This window comes from Gossypium raimondii, chromosome 3 (genome assembly GCF_025698545.1).
Source record: "Gossypium raimondii isolate GPD5lz chromosome 3, ASM2569854v1, whole genome shotgun sequence".
Classification (NCBI taxonomy): Eukaryota; Viridiplantae; Streptophyta; class Magnoliopsida; order Malvales; family Malvaceae; genus Gossypium; species Gossypium raimondii.
Window position 1 is genome coordinate 52,189,297 of NC_068567.1, and position 16,856 is coordinate 52,206,152.

The window sequence follows — 16,856 nt, forward strand, 5'->3', positions numbered from 1 at the left end:
ATGTAAAAATAACGTGCTTGCAACGCGTAAAATTAGTTAATTATATATGATAAAAAATTTGGTAAAAAATAAGTAATAAGACAAAGATTAATTAGACAAAGCGAATTCCCACCAACTTAATCATCGTGCAATAATTGAAGCACTTCCTTCGGTGGCTCCATGTAAATATGATTTCTCAAAAGTCTTGAGAACATCATTTTTTTCAGTCCATTCGCAATCTTATTCTCTTCTCTAAACACATGTCTAACGTAGACCATCCATGAACGTGTAAAAAGGTCCTTAGTGGAACGCCCCACGATTGAAAGAAGTTTCTCATTTTCATTTTCTTGGATCACTTCGATAGCTTCAATGCTATCAATCTCAAGTATCACCCTCTCTAAACCTAGACCCCATGCTAGTTGGAGCCCCTCAAAAGCACCCTAGAGTTCTGCCAAAACCACAGAACAACAACCAATATTTTTAGAGAAATCGACGACCCAAACGCCTTGATGATCTCGTATTAAACCTCCTACCACATCAATCCCAGACAATTGGAAAACTACACCATCAGTATTCACTTTGAGCCAACCACCATCTGGTAGAGTCCATCTTGTTAAACCTCGAGAGATCGCATTAATGTGGCTCAAAGGAATCTCCTTTCTCTTAACTGCGTGTAAAAAACTTCCTCTCATTCATCGACTTTCTCCAATATGTTCATGCTTTCAACAAATTCAGTGTTGAAGACATAATTATTCTTTCTTGAAACAACCCTTTTTTAGTGAAATCAGAACAGTGGTTTCGGGACCACAAATTCGAGGTCAAAAGAAAATTTATTTTAATATTATTTTATGGTCTATGGTATGTTAAGAATGTCGTATGAAAATCTCATTAAGAGATTTTACCGATTACATGTCTAATTGGTTAAAAAGACTAAATTGCAAAACTTGTTAATTATGATAATTAAATGACTAAATGTCTTAACTAATAAATAAGAGAGGACTTAAAGGCATAATATGCCTAAAGTTGAAGGATGAGGCGGCATAGCATGAGAAATTAATAAAATAAAAGCAATTAATGGCAAAATAGTAAATAAATTGAAATTAAAATAAACAAAATGGGATTAATTGAATTTTAGACATTTCATCATCAAACATTCGGCCAAAGCAACCATAGGAGAAAGGGTTTAAGCTAGTTCTTCATATTTTGGCTTCATATGAGTTCAATTCTTGACTGTTTCTTGTAATTTTTATGTTTGAGATTGTTACAATTAGGTCCAATTAACCTTTACCTTAGTTTTTGATTTTATTGAAAATTTTAGAAGTTACCATTGATGATTTTATATGATTTTAGTTATTAGATGATGAATTTGAGATGTTGATGGGTATTAAAAAGTATTTTGTTAAAGAATTTTGATGAAATCATGATTTAGTGAATAAATTGAAAAGATGTTGAATTTATGGAAAATTCTGAATTTTATGAAATTCATGGGCTGTTATTAATATATATGAAAATTTACTAGGCTTGGAATAAGGATTAAATTGCATAAATTTCATTTTTCGAGCCTAGGGACGAAATCATAATTAAATAAAAGTATAGGGGAAAAATGATAATTTTGCCTAAGATGTGAATTAGATTGAATTGGGGATGAATTGTATTAAATTAATGATAAATTCATTCATATAGATCCGGATAGACCAAATACGGAGTTAGATCGAGGAAAAGAAAAAGTGTCGGATTAGTAGATTTTGCATACACGAACATTGTTGAGGTAAGTTCGAGTAACTAAATTGTATATTTATATGTTTGAATTGAATGTTGTGTATGTGATTGTATTATTGTCATGTATATGAAATTAATCACATATTTGACGATGACCGACAAGTATTAAGTCACGTTTGAATAAATGAAATTCGATGGATACAGGGTTCCCGAATTGGTTGTGATCCTGCATGTGTTGCGAACACACCACAGCTCGAAAGATCGTCTCGTTATTAGCTCTCATGAGCTTCTCGTTATATGGTTCTTGCGAGCTTCCCATTAATAGCTCTTCGGAGCATCTCGATTGGTTGTGATCTTACATGTGTTGTGGACACACCGTAGTTCTTATGAGTGACCCGATATATGACTTTTCGGAGCTTCCGGATTAAAGGCTCTTTCATGAGCTTCCCAAATAATTGGCTTTCTAGAGCTTCCCGATATTGGCTCTCTGGAGCTTCCCGACATTGGCTCACTTGAACTTCCCGATTATGGCTCTTATAAGCTTCCCGTTATACAGCTCGAATGAGCTTCCTGTTACATGGCTCACATGAGCTTCCCGATTAATGGCTCTCTTGAGCTACCTGTTTATGTGCTCGTATAAGCATACCCGAATATGAATTGACGGATTATAGTTTTGTACACTTTGTGTGTACTACTCGTGTATCCATCGATATTTAAATGATTCAACAAGCAAAGTTATGATATGTGACAATCTGAGTTCAAGGCGAATTGTTACGAAAATATACTTGAAATACATGGATTTAATTGTACTTATTACAAGGAAACATTATTTGGAAAGTGTATGAATTTGGAAATTTGATTATTTGTGAGCTCATACATGTTTCTTGATATTTATATGAAATACATGACTAACGTGATTGTTGAGGATATGTGTTTAGGCTTTTGGCCAAGTTGTTTGGAATATGTTTTGTATGCTTTCCTTATATGTGAAATAATGGTAAGTTAAATTCCATGTTATACGAACTTACTAAGCATTAAATGCTTACTCTATTTTATTTCCTCTGTTTTATAGTACTTCAGAAGCTCGTTGGATTGGAAGTTTAGCGGAGATATCTCACACTATCTATCAACTCAGTTTAGTATATGTAACATACTAAATTTTGGGTTATAATGGCATGTATAGGCTAAATTTGGCCAATAATGGTGTGTATGTGTTTGGTTGTGACTAGCCATTGGAATGGCTTGTGTTGGACATATTTTGATTGTATATAAAAGTTTATATATGTTTGATGTGTGTTTGAAATGGATGAAAGATGGAAATCATAGGTATATTAATGATTGGTTTGAATTGGCAAATTTAGTACAAGGATGTATATATATGTATTAGGTTATTTTGGTAAGTTTGGACACTTGGTCATATGTATTGACAAGTCATGCATAAGACTTGATTTTGGCTTAATTTGAAGGACTTGTATTTGCTTGTGAATGTGTTTAAGTGTTGATGTAGGTGGAATACAAGTTGGGTGAAAAATGTGGCTTGGAAAATAGCCTATTTTCATCACATGGGAAGAGACACGGGTGTGTGTCTCAGCCGTGTGTGACACAAGGCCTAGCATATGGGTGTGTGATTTGGCCGTGTGTCTCCTGCATCTTAAAAATTGAGAAACAGAATGCTCAAAATTATCCACACGGCTTAGCACACGGGCGTGTGGCTTGGCCGTGTGACCCCTGCACCTAATTAATGCAAATTAGGATGCTCACACGGCCTAGCACACGGTGTGTGGCTTGGCCGTGTGACCTAAGTCAATGAGCACACACTAAATTGGACACAGGCTGGGACACAGCTGTGTGCCTCTATTTCGAATGCCCACACGGCCTGGGACACGGGCGTGTCTCTTGACCGTGTGAGCCACACGGGCGTGTGTCTCCTCCACCTTGGAAAAATTTTGATATATTGCGAAAAATTCTCTGAGTTTCCGGTTTAGTCCCGACTTATTTCTAATGCATAATTTAGGACTTGAGGGCTCATAAAAGGGACATTATGATTGTATATGGTTATTTTCTGATATGAATGTTAAATGATATGAAAATGTCTGTAATTGATCTGTATATTTTGGTAATGCTCTGTAACCCTGTTCCGACGACGGATATGGGTTAGGGGTGTTACATTTCTGGCCCAAAGTTATCAACAGATAATGCCAAAAAGACCTGCCCTATAACACCCCTAACCCGTATCTATCGCCAGATTAGGATTACGAAGTATTACCGTACAAACGGAACATTTAAACATAAATTTCATACACAATCATAAACATATCATAAACCAATCATACATACACATTCCGTCTCTAATTCGAGCCCTTAAGGCCTTAAAAATACTTTAGAAACAATTCGAGACTAAATTAAAAATGTTTGGAAAGTTTTAAAAAAGTTACAACAATTTGGAAACAAGGGTCACGCAATCGTGTGGCCAGGCCATGTAACCTTCGAACTAAGGACTGGACACACGGTCGTGACCCAACCAATGTCCACACCCGTGTAACTCTCCGAGTAGGGTTACACGGCCGTATGCCAGACCATGTAACTCTCTGAGTTGCCCCACATACTCGTGTACCAGACCGTGTAACTTACCAACTTGCATACAAAGGAACTCACAAATGACACAAGGCCGTGTCGCTAGGCCGTGTGTGGGTCGCATGCCCGTGTCTCAAGCTGTGTGGCCCTAAAATTCACCTAAAACCAAACCATTTCAAGAGTCCTAAATCAACTAACCAATATGTCATTCAAGGCACCTCAAAAGAAATCATCAAAACTTACATAAACATGCCAACTTTACCAAATTTCAAACATCAATATCTAGTTCAATACTTTCCAAAACAATTCATAACTTGACCATAATCATACCTAGTCAAAACATACCATATGAACCATTCAAAATATGCAACATAAGATAGCCTCAATGCCACAAACTAGCAAGGTATCAAATGTACTAACAAAGTTAACTTACACAACTTACACATACCAAATCATCAACTAAATATTCAATTAAAAACCATTACAACTCCACCCATACATGTCATTATAACCTTGGCCAAAACATTCAAAAACTACCGATATTTATGCTGGATAGTGTGATAAATCTTTGACGAGCTTTCAAATCGATCGAGCTTTTGACAATCTATAAAACATAAGGAAAAAACCATGTAAGCAATTAATGTTTAGTAAGCTTGTATACCATAAATACAACTTATCATTTCATTTGCATAATGTATATAGCATAAGTGTAATACCAACTAAGCCATAACCTTGGCATAATGCCTATTCAACATCATCAAATACACAAGTTAGTGCATTTTTACATGGTTCAAATGAATTCATCCATAACAAGTAATTTTACACATGTATTCACATAATTTAGATCACTATTCCTTTTCATAGGTTCATGATACATTTCATTTGAACACGTACCATTTTATTTGAACAATTACATTGGATACTCATGAAAGCTCACACGAAATGTGTCTTTACATAACTATAACATTTCCTTTACATCATTACTCACACGAACTGTGAAATGGGCCTACTCACACGAGATGTGGGTTAGAACGTAAGCTGCAAAATACTGCTCGCACAATCTGTGGAGTATCTTCAACAAATACAAGACTTCAGCCATCGGTAGGACATTCAAAACCAGCACCCAAAACATGAAATCTCTAATGACATGTCATTTGTATCCTACGAATTTCTAAGGTTCAACCGGGACTCAACATTCATCAATTCATCATAGCATCAATACGATTATACATCAATCCATTTACATTAAAAATAACATAGTAACATTCAAATTAAACAACGCTAAAATGCTAACCATTTATACAAACTTACCTCGACGACTAGGAGCGTAGAAACGAAGTCAAACTAATGCGAAGCTTATGCTTTTGCCCGATCTAAATCCGTACATGGTTTATCTTGATCTAAATGAATAATTATATTCCATTAAGTACTTCAATTAACCTCGAACATTCAATTCAATCCATAATGCACATTTATGCTTAATTACATTTTACCCTTAATATTTTAACTTTTTACAATTTAGTCCTTAATCTTATAACTTAAAATCTAACCATTTTAATCCCTCTCATAGGCTAATCGAATTCTTTAGGGACCTAAAACAACCCAAATAAATCATCATTTTATAAATTTAACATGAACTTTTACTATTTTTACAAATCAATCCCTAAATGTAAATTTCATCAAAATCACTTTACAAAACTTTTTATTTCACAAAAAGTTCATAATCTATCATTTAACATCAAGAATCATTCAAAAACATTCATGGCATAACCCTCAATATTTAACAGTTTTACAAATTAACCCCTAGGCTAGCTAGATTAAGCTAAACCGACCTTAAAAATATAAAAATTATTAAAAACGAGAAAAATTACATACCATGCACTCAATGTTAGCTTGACTGAATATCCCTCTTTCTATAATGGTGTTTTAGGTTTTCAATTTAGCAAAAGATGAAGATGACAATATTTTGCACATCTTTTGTTATTTAGTTTTACTTTTAATTACCAAATGATTAAATTAACCTTCTAAAACCATTAAATTTTCAATAAAATCATGCCATGTATATCCACTAACTCATTAAATAGTCTAATTACCATTTAAGCCCTTTAATTTAAGATTCCATAGCTATTTGACTCTTTTAGCTATTAGAACGAACTTTTACCTTTTTACGATTTAGTCCTTTTCATTTAATTAACTATGTAAACATCAAAATTTCTTAATGAAATTTTAATTTGAACTTACCATAATTCCATAGGCATTTAAATAATAATAAAATAATAATTTACTCGGCAGATTTGTGGTCCTAAAATACTGTTCCGATGTCACTGGAAATAAGTTGTTACATGACCACTCACTAAGCTCACTAGCAAAATAATCAAGAGCCGACGGGTTCTCTTACTCGCCTTAATCACTGAAAACCATGTTGCCACAGCTGGGGTGTAAAACCTCAGTACATGGTCAATACTTTCCGACATGCCTTCACGCACACTCCAACTTGCATCTGTCATAAAGTGACGCTTCACACGGTTTACATTAGTTAGTACACTATAGAGATAAGCTAGCCACACAAACACCTGAACCTTTTGAAGGGCCAGAATATGCCAAATCTAATGTCGTATTTTTCCATTCCTAACCATATCTAACCCACAAGAAGATGCATAAGTAGAACAAATTGTAAACTCGCCCTTATTCTCATGAGCCCACCCTACAAAATCATCCACATCCTACGCTAATGGGGGCTTATAAGCAAAAATGCATAAAATAGCTGGGTTTTGTAACACTAACCTCAAGACAGGCCAATTTCAATCCCCACTCAGCGTAACCATCTCCTTCAAAGGCACATGTTCCTTAAGTATGCATTCAGGTGTAGTATAACTGTCAATTAGAGAACCCCAACCCTTGACCCAGTTATCTCTCCAAAAATCGACATTCACTCCATTCCTAACATTCCATATGACACTATCCCTTACCCTACTCCAAATGTTGCAACCCTTCCACAATCGAGAAGCATTACCCATATGTAAAGTAAAAGCTAATTTACCCTTCCATTTATATTTAGCTATAAGAATTTGAACCCAAAGCTGATCAGGTTTCTTGATAAGATTAAACCCAATCTTCACGAGAAAAGCATTGTTAAAATTGTCAAACTTCTTAAACCAAGTCCACCAGACTTCATTTCTTTACACAGATTGTCCCATTTGACTAGATGTACTCTTCTCTTCTCTTTCATAGTCCCACAAAAAAATTTACGAATAATCTTATCCATTTCATGGCACACTCCTTTCGGGATCAGTGCCAATTGTAATGCATAAATAGGAATAGCTGCTAGAACTACTTTAGCTAAAGTAGTTCTCTCAATAATAGATAGTAATTTAGATTTCCATCCTGCTAGTTTTTTCCTCATATTGTCAACTATATACTGAAAGGTGTCATTTGTAACTCTTTGATGCAAAAGCGGTACCTCAAGGTACTTACCTAGATTATCCACATAAGAAAAACCAAGTCCACAATTGATATTTGCTTTCAATTTATGGGTGGCATTCTTCAAAAAAAAACATTTGAGTTTTCTATGTATTAACTCAATGTCCAGAAGCGGCACAAAATTTCCCCATAATCATTTTCGTAATATTTATTTGGTCAACTGATGCAATCTTTATTTGGGCAACTGATGCCTCACTAAACAACACCAAATCATCAACAAAAAATAGATGAGAAATACTAGGACTATCCCTAGACAGCTTTATATGCTTCCACTTCCCATTTAGAGCTTCAACATTAATTATTTGGGCCAAAGGTTCCATACACAAAAAAAAAGATGTAGGGTGAAATTAGGTCTCCTTGCCTAATACCTCTAGACAGTTTAATCACCTCAGAGAGGTTCCCATTCCATAACACTTGCAATGTCGAAGAGTTAATATAATACATAATGATATGTTAGAGATTACTTGGAATAGTGATATCAGCTAATGTTTCATCAATAAACCTCCAGTCCAACCTATCATACGCTTTCTCCAGGTCGATCTTCATAGCCGTCCACCTTTTCTTACCATTTTTCCTACCCATTGAGTGAATGATCTCTTAAGCAACAATAATGTTATACTTCTACTAGAAACAAATCTTGATTGGTTCGGCAATACCCATTTTTGCATTAACGACTTCAATCTATTAACAATGGTTTTCATTATAATTTTGTACAATACCGTATAGAGACTGATAGGATGAAATTGGGATAAGCTCTTAGGGTTCTCCACTTCCGGGATCAAAAAAAGTAAAGTACGATTGATCTAATCTTCAAAATTACTCCCACTCCAAATATTCTTCACAAAATCACAAACACTTCATCCAATTACATCCCATTTCTTTTGATAAAAGGTTGTATGGATCCCATCAACTCCAGGAGCTTTCAAATGATCCATGTCAAAAACAACCTTCTTAAATTCCTCAGACATGATGCTAGCCTACAAAGATTTGAACTCAACCTTATTCATCTTACAAAATAAACCTTTCTCCAATGAGTTCATGTTCGAGCTCATTTCTTTTGAGAATAGAGCTTTATAAAATTCAGTAGCACCAACTGTCATCACTCAACTTTAGCATGGTAATCAAATTAGACCTTCTTTTTAGAGTAGTGCTAGCATGAAAAAATTTTGTATTCCGGTCACCCTCATAAGCCTATTTACACTAGGATTTTTGTTGCCAGAGACTCGCTTCCTGAATAAGGACTTCCTCTAGCTTAGATCTAAGGTCTTTCTCCAAACTACTAAGGAAATCAAATGTATGGATGTCAAGTCTCTCTTCAATCCCCTTAAGCCTGACCATAAGCACCCTCTTCATATTCTCAATGTTGTCAAAAGAGTTCTTGTTCCACTCCTTGACTTTAGAGCAAAATTTCTCAATATTAGTCAATACTCCCTCTTTTAATGACCAAGATTCATTCAAAATCTAATCAAATTGGGCATGATCAAGCCAAGCCACAATGAACCTAAATGGTCTAGTCGACTTATGAAGAGACTAGGCTCTAGTGGAGATGTACATCAGCCTGTGATTCGGCCCCACATGTTGCAAATGAGACACTAAAGACTTAGAAAAGGAGACCAACCACTCTCTATTACAAAAAAATCGGTCCAGGCGTTGGAAAAGAAAGCCTCTGCTCCAAGCAAATGACGGCCCTTTAAATCCCATATCAATAAGCCTATATTCAAAGATAAAATCCCGGAATAAAACATCAACACCCAAACGCGACCCTGCATGTAACACCTCACACCCATCTCCATCACCAGATTAGGGTTACGGGATGCTACAACACATAACAGAACAAAATAATGCAATATTAATTCATATTTCTCTAAACGATAATCATTCAACAATCATTTAATCAAAAACATGTTATTCATACATTATCGGAGTTAAAACGAGCTTAAAACCATTTACGAATTAGATTTAAACATGAATAAGGACATATTCATAAGGTTTTAAAACTAAGGATAAGGTATCGATATTGAATAAAGAAGTATCGATATTTTCTAACAAGTATCTGTCTGAAAAACATTATTGATATCATTTTGGCATTATGCCAATTTGAGGTATCGATAACATTTATCAATGTATCGATAAAAAGTTATAGAGTATTGAATTCTAAATAAAACTATCGATACCAAATTTGTATTCGTAAATTTAAAAATTGTTCATTTGATATATTATCGATACTCTAGGTTCTAGGTATCAATACTTTTTAACAATTAGTGAAAAATTACAAATTGAAAATTCATTTCAAGCCAAGTCTATATCTTAGTTCCATACAACATCATCTATAAGTTAATCAAACTTGAGCGTGGTATATTTCAACCTAAATGTACCTAACCAATATGCCATAAAGCACCATTACATACAATAATCAAATCCAACATCCAAGGTCATTTTCTAACCACTTCAAGCTTAACAAACAAAGTCATATAAAATGACAATATGCTAGAACACAATCATAAATTACACTCTTTGTCAAAGCATATGTACCACATATTAGCTATCAAAAGAAGCTAAACATATATATATATATATATCAATTCATAGCATCCAAAACAACTCCAACCTATTCAAATATTACATATCACATTTATACCATCTATATGCATTTCATTCCATCATATATATATTCCATCACATATCAAGCAAATATCACATTCAAATCTTTAAACCAAGCTATGATCAACCACATTATTTTCCACAAACACTCAACTTATATACAAGCACAAAATATGTCACTTATAAACAAATACAAGATACTCCTATTACATGCCACATATCCCAAATTAAATGTTCTCAAAGTCTATCGAAAGATAGCTGGATAGTGTGATCTTCAAGTTGATCCGATCGCTCGGCTCCACAAGATGAAATCTACAATGAAACAAGAACACGACTCGAGTAAGCTTCAATAGGGCTTAGTAAGTTCATAGATCGAAAACGACATAACATACCCTGTGTTCATAGTTTAAATAACAAAAATAGTTAACTAACCTTAACACTGTTATTTAATATCATTCAATAGGTGAGTTCCATATATATATGAGTCATATAGCCATTCCAACTATACAAGATCATTTAATATCAAATCACGATATAATATTGGAAATCATGAAAACATCATAATCAAACATCAAGTGTATATCATCATCATGTCATTTAACCATTAAAGTTCAGCCGGTGAACTATATAAATAAATACGGGATACACGGTTATCCACCCAAAACACATCATAATACTCAACTGAGCTAATCCAACCAAGAACACCCCTGGGTACTAAGTGCCTAGCTCGTAGGCTAACATCCCTCCAAAAACACGTTGGGGCACCAAGTGCCAATCTCGTAGGCTTTACATCCGCCCCTAAAAACACGCTAGGATCATTATACATATAACTCAGATAAAAATGCTAAAACTTGGGCCCAACCTGATGCCTTTCAGTATTAATTTTTATATTATTTTTATAATTTTAAATATATATAATACATCAAAATACTAAAAATCAAAATAAATATTTCCCAACAAATTGAAAATAAATTTTAAAAATATGTAGACTTAAATAACACTAAGATAAATACAACTTAATAAGCAAATGCCTCTAAAATAATAACAAAATTAACAAATGTCTTTAAAATAATTACAAAATTAACAATAAAATAAATTTTATACAATATCCAAACAATAACAATAAAATATTAACAACATAATAGTAAAATGGTAGCAAAATAGGGAGAAAACAACAAGAAAATAACATTCAAAAAAAAAAGATTTTTTTGTCTTTTAGTGAATTCGGGCGGGGCTGAGTTTGAGGCCCAGCACATTTTTTAAACGGACCTTATTTTTTTGTTCAAGCCCATTTTTTAGGCCTATATTTTTGCCCAAACTCTCATACATTTCAGGCGGGCCTTCGGGCCAGGTCGGGTGGCCCGACCCATGATCAGGTTTACTCCACAAGGATAGAGAGTGTAATAAGTTTCATATTTATTTATATATTTAATTTTTGTATTTTTTTTTTACTATACCTATAGGATATTTTTGTCATATCTTAAATTCACTTGTAGAGTCTAAAAGCCTCAACAATCAGTGTATGAGATACTTTTTAAGGTAATTATTTGATATGCAAATAGTGAAAAATTATATCTTTATAAGCAAGAGTTAAATTATTTTTTGGTATACAATTATTCAAACTAATGGTATTATTCAAACTAATGGTAATCTTAAGGAAGATGAACATTCGACTAATAGGTTACAATTTGGGTTCAACATGGTTAAGATTTTCTCACATGTCTCGTTTATTTATTTTAAAATTTTAAATATAATTTCAAGTCACATGATGAAATCTAGACCTTGCTTATGAATTTAAAATTTCAAATGTACTAAATAATTAAAGTTAAAATATGTCATAAGTCTCCTTGCTCTTCATAAATTTAGAATTTATTTCTTCAACTGTTCATATTCCAAAATTCAGATCTAACAACTTTGTTAAAATTATTTTGTTAAATTTAGGTTCATTACATTTTTATTTTTTTAGTTGCATTGCTACTAAGTAAATATTTTTTATTTCAAAAACATCACACTAATAAATTTAAGGAAGTTAATAATTGGATCTGATTTTTAAAATTAAAAAAATAAAAGGACTAAATTCTTAAAAATAAAAATATTAAAACTAAATTTCAAAATTTTAAGGAGTAGATGTAGTTATGATATATTTTAACCGATACTAAAATATGGTAGGCCGGAATCGCAATTGGCAATGCAAGTATATTGTAAACAGCAGTGACGTGCCGCTGATTGATTGGAGAAAAGGCGAAATTACACGCTGCAATTTTTATTTCAATAAAATAATCGGGAAAAGTATCTGGTCCGGCTCACGGTGCAGCCGAGGACCGGTTCTTGGCATCCTTTTCCATTCCATTTTAAACCATCCAAATATGCTTTTCTATTCCATAATTAACTTTGGTCTCAATCTAAGCTCTCGTTTCTCAAATTTCTCTCTCATTCGCTTTTCTTCCGTTTGGCTCAAATTCAAAATTCTCTCGCGGATCCCTCTGCGATTATCTCCAAAGGTAAATATAATACTAAAATAATATCAATAATTCAAATCTCTGTTTTGATATTTGGTTTTCGATCTCGGAAGCGATGAATGTAAGAAACCATTTCACTGCACTTCACAGGATTTTCTCACTTTGATCTTGTTGTGAGGCTTTGAGTTCATTATCGTTTTGATTTCGTTTGGTTAAGAACTAACCGTGGCTTGAATTCCTTACTTATTACGTTCATTTCATGGCTTGCGTGTGGAATTATGAGGAGTTTTTTCTTTCCTTTCTGATCTGAAGATTTCTGTGATGAATTATTCTAGATCTCTTGTTTTTCTTTGTTTGTATACTTGAACCTTTTTTTTAACTCTTGATGAGGTTTCATGGCATTGATTTTCGTAACTCTACATCCAGATCTATTTGATTTGTTGAAATTCAGTTGTTATTTTTTGTGTAGTTGGAAAATGATCTGTGAATTTGCATTATATTTAGGGATCAACAGGTAGAGAAGATAAATGGGGCTGTCATTCGCTAAGCTTTTCAGCCGGCTTTTTGCCAAGAAGGAGATGCGAATTTTGATGGTGGGCCTTGATGCAGCCGGTAAGACTACCATTTTGTACAAGCTCAAGCTTGGAGAGATTGTCACCACTATTCCCACCATCGGTAAGTGCTCATGTATATTAGCGCTATGTTAATTCTTCTGTTCTTATGATTGCTTGCCCCTCATTTAGAAAAAGTCTGTTGTCATGTGCTCCATGGCAGATATTAGTTTGCTAAGCATGTAACCATTCTGTCTTCTTTTTTGTTCTTTTTTTTTCTCTTTTTCAGAATTCATAGTTATTGGCCCTCTAGAACTTATAGTTGATCCTCAAATGCTAGATTTCATTCTACGATTAGACCACTTGGCACATGCGCTTGTGATCCAACAGGATGCTCAACTCTGTTTATTCTACCATTACTGTTTTTATAAGCATGCTAATTAAAAAGGAAACATTTAGTAACCAAATGGAACCAAATTAAGCATGATTTCTAGAGCCAAGGTGATGGAAAAACATGCAACACATGATGCATGGCCCAATCATTGTAAAAAGGAAGAGTTTGATCCTGGCTTTGCAAAACGGCATGAATGTATGCTTAACACAAACTTCTTGAAGTGCCCCATGTAATAGGCCTTTCTGTTTTTGGTTCAACAGCGGAGGTCTTACTTGGGTGTAATAACAAGAAAACAATAACTTATGTTTGACAAATCTCTATGGTTCCCATTCTGCTTTAAAAAGAATGACTTGGAAGAACTTCTCCATTTGATGGAGTCGAGCAAAAAAGGAATGAAACAAACCAAATGATTGTTCTAGAATGTTATAGTCTCAGGACCATAATGCTTATAATTCATATTGTGATTTTGTTTGGTATGTTAACTTTTTAATGTCTGTGATGCACTGATCCATGCTCATGATGTGTCATGTGTCTTTCATTCAGGATTTAATGTGGAAACTGTTGAATATAAGAACATCAGTTTCACTGTCTGGGATGTTGGTGGTCAGGACAAGGTATAAGTGTTTTACTTTGATGTTGAGCCTTGTTATTTCTGCAATACTTGAAATAGCCATTTACTTTCTGACACTTTAATAGTTATTGGATCTTTACATATTCTGATATTTAAGTAATGGCAAAACAATAATGTCTTTCTCATTTATTGTTAACCATCCAGATTCGTCCTTTGTGGAGGCATTACTTCCAAAATACACAGGGTCTCATCTTCGTGGTTGACAGCAATGACAGAGACCGTGTTGTTGAGGCCAGGGATGAATTGCATAGAATGTTGAATGAGGTATGGCAGTTACTTCTAAGTGGATATCAACCTTTGATTTTATGGTCATTTTTTATGCATGTGTTTTATTGCCATTATAACTGATAATTGCCTTTTCAATGCTATTCACTGAGTACAAAATTAAGATTTAGTAGTCATATACGTGCTAAAGGATGGCTTCTCTAGGTGGCCTAGATGCACACTCCCCTACACCCAAACCATTTCTTATCAACGATTATCTTTCTATAATCTGACCCGTGAACAATTGTATGAAAATACATCCAACATAAAATGGCATGATTCTTCCATGTTATTTGATCTGTTTATTTCAAAGAACACCATCACGACTATGTGCTATTGAGCAAATGTTGTGTTGAAAGATGTTGATTCAACAAACAATATAGTCTCTGAAACTACAATTTTAGAATCTAATGATTAAATTCAATGAAAATTATTTGCATAATTTATGCTACTGGTTTTGTTCCAAATATTTCTATTAACCAAAAGTAGTTCTTAAAGTTCTTGTTTGTTAAAATAATGATATTTTACATTCTTGATATCCACGTGGAGACCGAAATTATCAAATAAAAATGGATTGGTACTGAAATTTTGAAGGTAAACCTAGAAAGATGAGCTGAATCTCTGTTCTTGGTTTAGTTTTGCTGGGTTTCATGGTTACCAAGTTCATTGACTTGTTTTCAGGATGAACTGCGAGATGCTGTGTTGCTTGTATTTGCAAACAAGCAGGATCTTCCAAATGCAATGAATGCTGCTGAAATAACTGACAAGCTTGGCCTCCATTCCCTTCGACAGCGTCACTGGTAAGCTTACTCACTGAGTTTTCGTGCTGCACTTTTCAATCTCATTCTTATTCATTACCACTGGTGTACCTTGGTTGTCTTTCAGGTATATCCAGAGTACATGTGCAACATCTGGTGAGGGGCTTTATGAGGGCCTAGATTGGCTTTCCAACAACATAGCTAACAAGGTAAGAATGGATACTAGCACAAGCATCTTTATGAGACAGTTTACGTAATCTATGCATCCCTCTAGGATAAGCACATAATAGCCAAACCAATCAATGTTTGTTATTTTGTACATTTTATGTTTCCTTTTCCCATGGATTGCTGCAAAGATTTTTGAGTGAAATATACATCCCTGGAATAAACTACACAGAATTCGACATTTGAAGCTCAAGCTTGGTTCAAAATAAAAACCAAACTGCTCAAGTTTCCTTGATTAACATCTTTTAAGCTTGTTTACCTAGTGAAAAAAGAGTTTGATTCTCATACTCGACTTCAAACTTCATTATTCGTGCTTGAGCTTGAGTCAATTGAGATTTTTTAGTGTTAATTTAAACATTTTTAATTCAGCTCACGAGCACTTGAATTTGACTCAACAAGATGCAAGTCGAATTTAAGTTTTTTAAAGTCAAACGCAAATAGCTTAGCCAGCCCGCGTCCATTTACCCTAATTGAAAGTTCCCTTTCTCTTTTTTCTTATACTTGCACACGTGTTTTGCAGGCCTGAAGCTATTAAGAAGATTTTTGCAATGTGGGAAGTTCTGGAAGCAGGGGGGAGCATTATCTCGTCTTATTATTATTTTTTTTCAATCATTCTCCTTTCCCCCTCATTTTTCATCTGAGACAGTCGGATTGTTGTTATGCCTTTATTTGCATTTTGTGATGATCATTAATTTAGTTGGGAACTTATGGCTATATTGTAACTAAAAAACTGGCTGGTTGGATATATAATACCTTTGGATAATTTTTCTTTGCGACTGATCTATTTTACAGTTTTTTGGGTTTTATCCAGCAGCTTTGGTTGGATTTTGATATTTGGCAACACAGCAAGTCCCTATAATGGAGTGCTTCAGAAGCGTCTCCTAGGCCTCATGCTTAAATATCGCATAATCAAAATCACAAAACTGTTTTTTTTTTTTTTAATTAAAGAAAACTCATTCATATGAAGTAAGCTCACTTCTTAGTTGCACCAGATGGCCACGCCCCTGATCATATTAGGCCCTCGAAACTGCAGAATCAAAGGCCGGTTGTGATGCAGAGACCAAATAATATTAGGGGTGAATTACCCAGTTGGTGCATTCTTTGGTCACCCAAAAAGAATTTTTGCAATTTCTTCACGTCATTTAATTGTTAAATTTTTAATGAGAATGCCAAATTTAAAGAAAAATTAGAGTTTTGGGCTGGTTTTTGAGATATTTAGGA

At 34.1% G+C, this 16,856-nt stretch overlaps 1 protein-coding gene across 2 annotated transcripts; it reads left to right on the forward strand.

Annotated features, from left to right (window-relative positions):
• Nucleotides 1-12,687: 12,687 nt before the first annotated feature.
• Nucleotides 12,688-16,398, forward strand: LOC105794648 (ADP-ribosylation factor 2-B). 2 transcript variants are annotated; one of them, XM_012623924.2, is made up of 7 exons: nucleotides 12,688-12,854; nucleotides 13,317-13,487; nucleotides 14,301-14,371; nucleotides 14,533-14,652; nucleotides 15,334-15,452; nucleotides 15,538-15,619; nucleotides 16,156-16,398. In XM_012623924.2, the coding sequence occupies exons 2-7, from the start codon at nucleotides 13,340-13,342 to the stop codon at nucleotides 16,159-16,161; spliced, it is 546 nt and encodes a 181-aa protein (XP_012479378.1). In that variant the 5' UTR covers nucleotides 12,688-12,854; nucleotides 13,317-13,339; the 3' UTR covers nucleotides 16,162-16,398. The 2 variants fall into 2 exon arrangements, with proteins under 2 accessions (XP_012479378.1, XP_052484462.1); XM_052628502.1 differs by having other exon boundaries at nucleotides 12,696-12,854; nucleotides 13,327-13,487.
• Nucleotides 16,399-16,856: the final 458 nt, after the last annotated feature.

What these genes read in the sequence shown, in the direction of transcription:
- LOC105794648 (XM_012623924.2), top strand. Translation starts at nt 13,340, where the DNA reads ATGGGGCTGTCATTCGCTAAGCTTTTCAGCCGGCTTTTTGCCAAGAAG. An exon ending in CACCACTATTCCCACCATCG is followed by an intron (nt 13,488 to 14,300) that starts GTAAGTGCTCAT and finishes TCTTTCATTCAG; the next exon opens with GATTTAATGTGGAAACTGTT. An exon ending in ATGTTGGTGGTCAGGACAAG is followed by an intron (nt 14,372 to 14,532) that starts GTATAAGTGTTT and finishes TTAACCATCCAG; the next exon opens with ATTCGTCCTTTGTGGAGGCA.